Source organism: Gadus macrocephalus, chromosome 4, assembly GCF_031168955.1.
Source record: "Gadus macrocephalus chromosome 4, ASM3116895v1".
NCBI classification, from domain to species: domain Eukaryota; kingdom Metazoa; phylum Chordata; class Actinopteri; order Gadiformes; family Gadidae; genus Gadus; species Gadus macrocephalus.
Genome location: NC_082385.1, coordinates 467,298 through 478,938, shown reverse-complemented (window position 1 = coordinate 478,938; position 11,641 = coordinate 467,298). Strand labels below are relative to the sequence as shown.

The window sequence follows — 11,641 nt, the reverse complement described above, 5'->3', positions numbered from 1 at the left end:
TGGTCCAGCCCAGGAGGGAGCTGTGCTTCGAGGGTCTCGACGCCGCGTCGGACGTCAGCATGGAGCTGGACGCCCCCAGGGGGGCGGAGCCCGAGGCCCCCGTCCAGGGGGGCGTAACCCGAGGCCCCCGTCCAGGGGGGCGGAGCCCGAGGCCCCCGTCCAGGGGGGCGGAGCCCGAGGCCCCCGTCCAGGGGGGCGGAGCCCGAGGCCCCCGTCCAGGGGGGCGGAGCCCGAGGCCCCCGTCCAGGGGGGCGGGGCTCCGGGAGGATTTAACAAATAAAGTAAATTTTATTAAAACAACTGCACATGAAACCAGAGTAGTTAACATCATGTCATCTTTATTTTAAATAATGAATCACCCTTGTTCAAACCAAATGTATCGTGTGATCTTACATACGATCGTACGTCGTAGTATCCATACTATATCCCCACAGACAATGGGTCATTCTACATAATACTAAATCCACAGTTTAACCTCAATGTACAACGAAAAATTAAACACGGGGCCTTACCTTGCAACCGTTACTCAGACTAAATGTAGTTTTACATAGAGCATCAATACTACAGAAAGGGTTGTATCAAAGTTGACGTAATACTAAAGCTGTTTTTGAATCAGCGCCCCTGCCCCTCAGAGGTCTCTGCACGGCCCTGTTGTCGTATTGTAACACAATACTGGGAACATAGAATATAGATATTGCATCGACACAATCGTAGCAGAATAGGAACAATGCATATTTGTCTATCCAATGAGCTCCAATGGGTTAAACTCACAATCCCACAGAGTCGTACTGTACACCTATAGTTGATACTGCAACACTGTTGGAGTTCTGAAAATACACCAATGTTACCTATTTTGGCAAAACTCCCAGTACAGTAATTGCACTGATAGGTAAAATGAAAAACACTACGGTAAGAAAATGTTTAGACTGTCTTTAGGGGGGTGTAATGATGACATCAGTGCACAAGTACGAAAAGGTAACAAAGCAAATATTTATTTGTTACTGTGTGAAAATGAGCCTCATCATCAGCTCCTAATCAGCTTCACTATCCCAAACTTTTCAGAATTGTGTGCATAGTTCCATCTTTTGTGTGTTTACAATCGAGGAAAACTGTAAGACCTGGGACAACCGGGGAGCAGTGATTACCCCCCCCCTCAGCCTCACCCTCCTCACCCTCACCCCCTCCCCCGCCCTCAGTCCCCCCCTCCCCCTTACCCCCCCCACCCCCCCGTCAACCTCGGACCCAGAGGTCCTAGGGGTCAAAGGTCACTCCCTGAGGAATCTAGACCCACAGGTCCTAGGGGTCAAAGGTCACTCCCTGATGACTCTAGATCAAGAGGTCAAAAACTATTCCCAGACGAATCTAGGCCCAGAGGTCAAAGGTCAGTCCCTGTTGAATCTAGGCACACTATTTCAAGGTTCAGTATCAATTGAAATCTCTCCACAGATTTAATAGGTAACGTTGGTTTGGACAGATTGGACCTCTAGATCAGTGGCGAACTTGGCCCTTTGGGGGCTCCAGGCGAACAGTCATTTGGGGGCCCCTGCATCTACCGGTCTAATGTACCTTATATCGCATAATATATGGCATAATGAGATACTCCATACAAGGGATGAACAAAAGTCACTATCCTTCTTTCAAGCAAATGTTAATTACCTATTTAAAAATTGAGAATAGCATACAAAACAATAACATTCGTTATGTTGACACATTACACTGACTGTTAACCTTATGTACTCGGAACTCAGCCGCCCGGATCATCACCCGCACCAAATCATCTGACCACATCACCCCTGTCCTCATTCAACTTCACTGGCTCCCAGTACAGCAGTAGTCAGACACCATTACAACCTTCAAGTCACAACTCAAAACTCACCTGTTCAAACTCGCACACAACGTCTAACTGATCACTGTTTTGATTGTTTGTTTGTTTTGTTTTGTCTTGTTTTTGTTTTATTTATTTCTTATTGCTTATGTTTATTTATTTATTTATTTATTTTTTTCCACAATGTCTTGTTTTTTAAAAATGTATGATGACTATATGCTCTGTAAGGTGACCTTGGGTGTCCTGAAAGGCGCCTCTAAATTAAATGTAGGCCTATTATTATTATTATTATTATTATTATTATTATTATGTCATCATTTACCTGAGGGTTTCCAGTTGGTCACAGCAGCTATCTGCTGTGACCTACTGGAAACCACTACTGGAAACCTACTGATAGCTGCTTCCAGCAATCAGTATTTTTCCTGTGCTCTTCAGACCTTTCATGGTTGATTAGATGCATTGCAAGGTTATTCCAGTCTTTAAATCCTTCCTCACTCAGTTGTTTTTGTTTTCCAAAAAGGCAACAACAAAAGCAAAAAACACGGTCTGCACTTTCACTGTACACTAACCAAGACCTGTTCACCCTCTCACCATTTTCCATTACTATGTAATAGTATGCTTTTGTGAATCTGCGGCCCTTGGGCCAGAGTGCTGGGTCATCCACAAGAATATGTGTGCACCTGCCCAAGACACAGCAGCTTGGGCCAGAGTGCTGGGTCATCCACAAGAATGTGTGTCTCGCAGTCATTGTTATCGTTATTGTCATCAATTTCAATAACCGAAGTGGAAGAAGGAGAGTGAGAAATATTCACTACCAGTTGTGCATCATCTCCGTCAGTTTGTTGACACACGTCATTAGCATCGCTGCTGGCTGTGCCAGAGCCACTTGGAATGAAAGGAGCAGTAACGTGACGGCAAACGACGTTGACGGCTGCTCTTGATCCTCCGACGGTCCCGCTGCCACTGCGGTGGCTGTAAAAAAGCTGGATAGCTTTGGTAGTTTTGAAAGAAAGTCCTGCCTTTGGTCTTTCTTCTTCTTTTTATGTGACCCGCTTTCGTACGATCGCTTCATGTTTCACTCGATTTATGTCTCACTCGATTTCTCTCTCTCTCTCTTACCGCTTACTGTTTTGAATTTGACTTCATTGTGCGCACTACATGGAATAGTCCATGTAGTGCAGACTGAAGGGGGGTGCACACGGAAAGATCGTCAAAACATGAGTAATTAGATATCCCGATGCTACTATTGTGAAGAGATTTTTATAAAAATTATAAATATGGGGACAAAATATATGCATTGGGGCATTTTGGGGGCCCCACAAACCTTTTATGAGGCCCGGGGCTCCAGGCAAATGCCTGGTTTGCCTAATAGTACGGCCCGCCACTGCTCTAGATGGCGACACAACACCACAAACCTAGCCTGGTATGTACCCTTTAAAATGGCAACAAGACATTTCTGCTGCACTTTACTTTGCTTTCAACTAGTTTGGATTGAGTCTCACGGCTCTCACCCGTCCGTTTGATCACGTGACATACAATCAAAACAATTTGAATATTTATTTTGCGTTTCGAACCGTTAAAATAGGGCCCTAGGAGTCTATCAGCGTTGTTCTGAACAAGCAGGAAGCTTTTCATACAGTTTTTCTCAATTGTTGAAACACGTTTCTGAAACTATAGCTCAATTTCTCAAAACCCTAAGGACAAATCTGAAAAGAGTTGACCATTTTGTCAAAACTCCACAAATCTCTTTCGAAACGAAACACTGCACTCAAAACCATGTTCTCTCCTCTCAAAACTGTTTTTTTTCCACCAAAACGCAACGATCACATGAATATCTCTTAGAGAACATCAGTGCACAAGCAGAAAAAGGTAACTTATCTATTACTGTAATACAGTAAAATGTTCAGCTGAACTGGCGGCAAAAAGAGCTTTTTGTAGGCCAACAAAAAATAAAAATAAGAATATAAATGAGGTGATACAGATGTATTAGATTTCAGCTTATTTCTAAACTGTTCTTAAAGACTCTGCGTTGTGTATTTCTCTGTAGTAGTAGTAATTCTAGAAGTGGAAATCAAAGGAACAGGAAGTGACGCGCCCCCGTTACCGTGGCGCCCCAGGGGGATGCGATGGAGGCGGGGCCAAAGTCAGGGGCCCATTCATCCTGCTTCAGCTGGGAGGAGGATGACACAGACACAGACACAGAGACAGACAGAGAGACAGAGAGAGAGAGACTATAACCGACACAGAGACACTGAGGCTGAGGGGTCCCCCCATACCCAGAACCCAGGGAGGGGGTCCTCCTGGGTGAGCCGATTGTCCCCCCGCAGAAAACCTGCGCCACTAAACTTGCGCCCTGAGAGGCGTGTCGGCGAAGAGCAGAGGCGTGTTCTGGCGCAAATGATCCATGGTGCTGTCTTACAGAGCGATAAAGCAGTTGCGCAACTGACCGACAAATACCGGGTCTTAGGGCACTAGCGGATAGCGCAGTTGGTGCTGCTATTTGGACGTACCACGGCAGGGCGGAGCTGCAACTTGTTTTCCATAAGGGGTGCATGAATGAACACTGTAGTAGGCTATACCATGGGTGAAAATAATAATAACAATGATAAACTCGAGCAAAGCAGGCTATATCCCAGCCTTCCAAAACAAAATCACATTTAGGGTAAATGATAACGTTGGTTAAATTATTTGGGAAAGAACAGCTGATACAGCGGTGATAAGTTACGCAGAGTAAAGACTCTGCGTTGTGTATTTCTCCCTCGTAGTAGTAATTCTTGAAGTGGAAATCAAAGCAACTTGCCAGGTTGGATCAGAGGGTTGAATAGAAGGTTTATTGGAGGATGTAATACAGCACAGGTACAGACTTAGGTGGGATAGTCTCAGTGTAGGAGGTGAGGAGCAGTCTTCAGACGTGCTCCTTGGCTGTCCATCCCTCTTCTCACCGAACCAAAGGGTTGGGGCCAGTATTATAGGAAAGAAAGCGTGAATAACAAAATAACAGTCTCCCTTGATAAGGTATATGGCCCTGGCTAGGTCCCAGACCACAGGGTTGGTTCGTCCTTGTTGGGACATCACAAATGACAGAATGTTGGAAATAACACCTCGTACAGTAGGAGAGGCACTGGCCTGTTCCTAGACTAAGAGATGTGAACACAGAGAGGCACTAAAATACAACAACATTCTACATTCCTCCCTCTTGATCATATTAAACGTAATTTAAAGATCACCCTTTAAATGAGAATTCAGTGTATCTACTGGTAAACAATTAACAATTATCTAAATCAACATATTGAAGCATAAAAGACAATAGCAAACATAAAAAAGTATACTCATCATCCACAAGTAAACCAGGTGTAGGCTAATTAAAAAATAAAACACTCATTAGGTTACTCATGATTAAACCAAAACAGATTTAAATTGTAAAATAAAGGAAATGGAGTGTCCAGACAGCGCCCTCTGCTGGGCAGTGGAGCTCCACCTTCCTCTGACAGCTCTCACTGTCCCCAGCAGTAAAGTGGTTCTGTTGGTCTGAACAACACTAAAGGGCCCAGAGGAAGGCTTAGCCTTAGAAACGGGGGGAAGTTTGGGGCCCCAGACCTTACGACGGGGGGGGGCTCTCAAACACAGCTACCCTGAGGGGGGGCAACAAGATCGGGGCAGTCCCCGGGGGGGTCGGTTGGGGGGCGGTCATCCGGTGAAACACACAGGGAGATAACTTGATGACCACATAGAGCATGATAACAGAAAGGACCAACGGCAGTGCCATCTGGACTATCGGAGACAACAGAGACCCACCCAGCCCGCTGAGCCATCCCACACATGTACATCAGTCTGTACCCCCCCTCCCATCCTGATCAGGCCAGAGCAGCTCCTCTACAACCCAGCAGAGCTCACCTGAGGCCTCTCTGTGCCCTCACACATGAGTCAAGGGCTCTGCCCGTTGAGTCTGAACAGGAGAGCAGTGAGGGAGACCAATCGGTAAGTGGGCGTGGCGTTCTGAAGGCCGGGGGTCTCCAGGTGAACCAAGTGGGCTCATTGAGGAGATGATGTGTGTGCGCGGGCGCATGTGTGTGTAACGTATGCGCACCCTCACCCCCCCCACCCCCTCATGTGTGTGTGCGTGTGTGTGTGTGTGTGTGTGTGTGTGATAATGTGTCATAATAATGACACATAATAATAATAATGTGTCATTATGGTGACGGGGCTGAGGGTCCGGGACCCGGACCCTCAGCCCCGTCACCCCCCCTCCCCCTCCCCTCAGACTCTGAGAGGGAGAGGGGGAGGGAGAGGGGAGGGGGAGGGGGAGGGAGACTATAACTTACACAGAGACACTGAGGCCCTGCTGACCCCGAGGACCCTGTGTGTGTGTGTGTGTGTGTGTGTGTGTGTGTGTGTGTGTGTGTGTGTGTGTGTGTGTGTGTGTGTGTGTGTGTGTGTGTGTGTGTGTGTGTGTGTGTGTGTGTGTGTGTGTGTGTGTCGCGGAGAGGCAGCTTTTTTTTTCTACAACCGACACAAAGATGCTGAGGAACGCCTCCACCACTAACCCCCCCTCCACCACTAACCCCCCCCCCCTCCCCCACTAACCCCCCCTCCACCACTAACCCCCCCTCCACCACTAACCCCCCCTCCACCACTAACCCCCCCCCCCCTCCACCACTAACCCCCCCCCCCCTCCACCACTAACCCCCCCCCCCCCCCACTAACCCCCCCCTCCCCCGCTCCACCACTGTGTGTGTGTGTGTGTGTGTGTGTGTGTGTGTGTGTGTGTGTGTGTGTCTACAACCGACACAGAGACGCTGACGCCCCCCCCAACCACCCTACCATGACCCCCGGGAGGCCACTGAGGCCCCGTTGCCCGTTTTGTTTTTCTACAACTGACACAGAGTCACTGAGGACCCCCCTGAGGACCCCCCCCACCACCCCACCCAGACCCCCGGGAGGAGGTCCTCCTGGGTGAAGGAGGCCCAGAAGGTGTGGAGGTGTGTCAGTGTGTCTGAGGACCCTCCTCCACCTGGGGACACTCTGTAGAAGGACAGAGAGCCAGCAGGCCGGTCCAGATACACTCCTACTCTGGTGGAGCCAGCGGGGGGGAGAGGGAGGGCTGTATGTGTACCGTTGTACCAGACAGAGTAACCATCATCATAACAATGAAGAACCCAGGACTTGTTGTTCCCTCCAAGCCTGCTGTCATCACCCCATCCTCTCCTTGTGATTCCTCTGTATGTCACTCCTATATCAACCTCTCCTTCCCACTCTACCTCCCAGTAACAGCGGCCAGTCAGAGCCTCTCTACCCAACACCTGGGGCCAGGGGTCAAATCTGTCTGGGTGATCCGGATACGACTGGTCCTCTCCAACCTGCGTCACCTTCCTGTTGTCCTCAGACAGAGAGAGTCGTCTGTGGGCCGTGTTGGGGTCCAGTGTGAGGTCACAGGCATCTGAGGGAGAACCAGACATGATGAGCTGCTGAACCGCTCTTCATCATCATCATCATCATCATCACTGGTACTGTTCTGTGGGGGGGGGGGGGGGGGGGTCATGTGATGTTATAGGTCCACTATTGTTACATAGTAGTAACAATAGTGGACCCGGACCGTCACCCCCCCCCCCCCCCCTCCCCCTCCTCAGCACCACCTCCTCCCCTCCGACTCAACGCCCCCCTCAGCCCCCTCCCGCACACCCCCCCCACCAACAGTCCCCCCTCAGCCCCCTCCCGCACACCCCCCCCACCAACAGCCCCCCCTCAGCCCCCTCCCGCACACCCCCCCCACCAACAGCCCCCCCTCAGCCCCCTCCCCCCATCAGGCCCCCCTCTCAGTCCCCCCTCTCACCCCTCCCCCTCCCCCTCCCCCAGATGTCTCCCACTTCCCCAACCCCAACCTCAGGGAGGAGGTCCCCCCCCCCCTCAGCCATGTGGGGAGGGGGGGGGGGGGGGGTGATGTTATAGTTACACTAATGTTACATTAAGTTTCATTATTTCATTATAGTCCGGGACCAGGACCCTCAGCACCCCCCCCCCCCCCCCCCCCTCAACACCGTCGGGAGGGGGGGTCATGTGATGTTATAGTTACACTATTGTTACATTAAGTTGCATTATAGGAACCGGACCGGGACCCTCAGCCCTGTCACCCCCCCGCCCCCTCCCCCTCCTCAGCACCCCCCCTCCCCTCCCACTCGACACCCCCCTCCCCCCATCAGGCCCCCCTCTCACCCCCCCCTCCCCCCATCAGGCCCCCCTCTCACCCCTCCCCCCCATCAGGCCCCCCTCTCACCCCCCCTCCCCCCATCAGGCCCCCCTCTCACCCCCCCCTCCCCCCATCAGGCCCCCCTCTCACCCCTCCCCCCATCAGGCCCCCCTCTCACCCCCCCCCCCCCCCATCAGGCCCCCCTCTCACCCCCCCCCCCCCCATCAGGCCCCCCTCTCACCCCCCCCCCCATCAGGCCCCCCTCTCACCCCCCCCCCCATCAGGCCCCCCTCTCACCCCCCCCCCCCCATCAGGCCCCCCTTTCACCCCCCCCCCCATCAGGCCCCCCTCTCACCCCCCCCCCCCATCAGGCCCCCCTCTCACCCCCCCCCCCATCAGGCCTCCCTCTCACCCCCCCCCCCCATCAGGCCCCCCTCTCACCCCCCCCCCCCATCAGGCCCCCCTCTCACCCCCCCCCCCCTCCCCTGAGCCCAGATGTTAGCTTCATGATTCGTGATGGTGGACAGTATTAACATACGTAAGATACATGATGTCAGCCATCATCTTCATTCCCAGTAGGATCTGACCTCACTTCCTGCTGTGTGGATGGACTTTCCATCTCAATAGTGAGTGTGTGATGTGATGAATCAAACAGACACTTACACTTCTTTAGAGCTGGTTTCAGCCTCCACACTCCACCGTGCTCCACACTGGGGGGGAAACAAAGTGAGAGCAGCATGTTGAAACATTCACCTTCATCATCTGCCGTCTCATAACGTTCTGCACAACATGAGTTACAGCTGCCTCTTCAAACCACTTCATCTAGCAGTGGTGAGCTGTCCTCTCCATACCTGAGAGTGTCCAGTCTCCAGCGTGGATCCTCCAGTCCAGCAGAGAGCAGCGCAGCTCCAGAGTCTCCTGGGTGATTGTAGCTCAGGTTCAGCTCTCTCAGGTGGGAGGGGTTGGAGCTCAGAGCTGAGGCCAGAGAAGCACAGCCTTCCTGTGTGACCAGGCAGCCAGACAAGCTGCACGCACACGCACACACACACACACACACACACACACACACACACACACACACACACACACACACACACACACACACACACACACACACACACACACACGTAAAATCCTGTGTTTTTCCAGTCTGCCAACCAGTTTCTTTACGTCCTACTCCAACCACAAGTGGCGTTGCCTTGGTGACGGTCCTTTTATGAAGCACTTCCTGGTCCAGTGAAGGGACACCGGTGGCGAGGTGTGTGTGGATGTGTGGAGCTCCTTCTGGCCAGCGGTTCAAGATGGCCAAGAGAAAGCTTCTCACACATAATACGTTAGGTTTTCTAAACCACTCCACATTTGGATTGGGACCATTTGCCACAGCGCCACCCGTGGAAGAAGGCCTTCCCGGAAACAAGCGGGTATTCAACGGCCACATAATATATCAGTATTGTAGAGCCCCAAGCCCTAGTCTCTATTCCGCTGTGGAGCGAGGTCCACTCAATGACAGGACTTTGGGCTTCTTTAGATTTCACTTGATTAAAGTATCACCTTTACCTAGAACTCGGTTAGATTGTACTACCATCTAGATTATAGATCCATCGGGGAAACCACTAACATGATCAAAAGTATTATTATCAGGGGTGCAAACTGGTGATGGCCCAAAAAGATGGCGACATTTTAATGTCAGAAAACAAATGAACGATCACTGAACAGGCCCAGGCCTTCCTGTGATTCATGCTCCGTTCTAACGGTTTAAGTGACTCATTAAAGCAGTCAGTGATGTTCAGACCTACTGTATGAAGCAATGCTCACAACAACAACTTGATCTATTAGAATTTAAAATGTATTCATGTGAAACTTTAAATACATTTAAGATAAATAACAAACAATACCTTGCAGTAATACTTGCAAACCCCCTTTGACAAATAATGTTAATTTTCTAATGGCAGCACTCTGGCCATCATCATCTGTACAAGAGACAGTTTACTACGTAAACGACTGGCCGATAGACTACTTACACGGTGAGAGTAGTTGTCCTATTTCCATGTGTGGATGGACTAAGGAACCAGGAATAGTTCACTCAGAATGCATAATAATGTAGTGGTCTCACCCTATAGTCTGTGGGCCAGGACTGATGCAAAGACAATCCTGGCCAAGCAGCAGAAGTTAAGTGACAATGTGCCAACATTACTGGCCCATTTATGGGTGCACTAAAGACGCAAGAGTATTCCTAATGTTACTGTTTATAACACAGGGCGCTTTAAGACATTACGAGTATCCATACTTCTCCCAGAACCACTACACCACTGCTTACAGCTGTTGAAATACAGCTGGACTTATCTATCAATTAACATGTATTAATCCTTGGCTTTCCTTATCTATTAGTTTATAATGAATAGAGCTTTAATGAGTTTGTCTCTTCACTGGGTACACAATATAACAATGTTATTCTGTATCCTATTCATATTTGTGAGTAAAGAATTAGCTATTTAAATAATGAGTACTGGACATAGTAAGCTTTGAAACACGTTTTGTTTGACAATTGCAAGTTTCAAATCATTCTTTCCAGAGACCCACCAAATTGTTTCTTTTGAGGCTTTCAGGGGGTGTGAGGTGTCCAGCTAGGGGTAAGACCCTCCAAAGACCTCCTGTACTTCACCCCGCTCTCAACTATCACTGCCCCGTATACAGGGGACAGTGGGGGGGCAATAGTATTATATTTTGAGTTCATTTTATATTTATAATTGAAAGGTTGCAGGCATATGGATGTATTAGAATATCCACCTTAACAACAAGGTGTTACATCTCCAATGATACAAAGTCATGGATGTGGTCATCACAGGTACTGAGTTATAAGCTGGGTTTATAACTGTCCTCTGATGTGGAAGTTGTGGGGTAACTGTTTGAGTACCATTGAGTAAAACTGACCTGAGAGTTTCCAGTGTACAGTGTGGACTCCCCAGTCCAGCAGAGAGCAGCTTCACTCCTGAATCCTGCAGATCATTGGTACCCAGGTCCAGCTCTCTCAGACTAGAGGAGTTGGAGCTGAGAACTGAGGCCAGAGCTTCACAGCATCTCTCTGACAGATGACAGCCAGTCAGCCTTCACACAAACAATAAACAAAACATGTTAGGAACTGTGATTAATTTTTTTATTTGAAATTTGTCATAAGACATGTTTTATTAGTTTAACTAAATGTCAATACAGTAGATCTTTCAATTATGACATACTTAGAGGTCAGATAACTAAAGATTTAATATAACCTTTAGTTAAAAGAAGAATCCGTTATTTAACTTTACTAAACAACTCTAAAGTGCACCTTACTAGTCACGTTTCCATCTAAAAGGTGAAGCGAATCATTGGAATGTTCGCAAAAAATAAATTTGAATTAGGTGCGCTTCCATCAAGTGGTTGGAGCGGAAAACTACACACATTCCAGGACTTTAGCTGTTTTTTTCTTCGATGAGAGCAAGGAAAACTTTTATCTCTCCATCGGTCCACACGTATCTATTATTCACGTTGGCGTCTGTTCCATGGAAGTATTTAAAGGATACAGTGTACATATTGATCATTTGAAATTCATCCCGCCTTTATACCACAGATACTCTAGAGTCGATAGCATATAACCG

At 49.2% G+C, this 11,641-nt stretch overlaps 1 protein-coding gene across 1 annotated transcript; it reads right to left on the bottom strand.

Annotated features, from left to right (window-relative positions):
• Nucleotides 1-6,677: 6,677 nt before the first annotated feature.
• LOC132455574 (neoverrucotoxin subunit beta-like) lies at nucleotides 6,678-11,116 on the bottom strand (the record flags this gene model as incomplete). The annotated part of the gene is made up of 4 exons (XM_060049467.1): nucleotides 6,678-7,262; nucleotides 8,673-8,719; nucleotides 8,861-9,034; nucleotides 10,941-11,116. Coding segments are annotated over 4 exons (966 nt in total), but the record flags the coding sequence as incomplete, so codon positions are not given.
• Nucleotides 11,117-11,641: the final 525 nt, after the last annotated feature.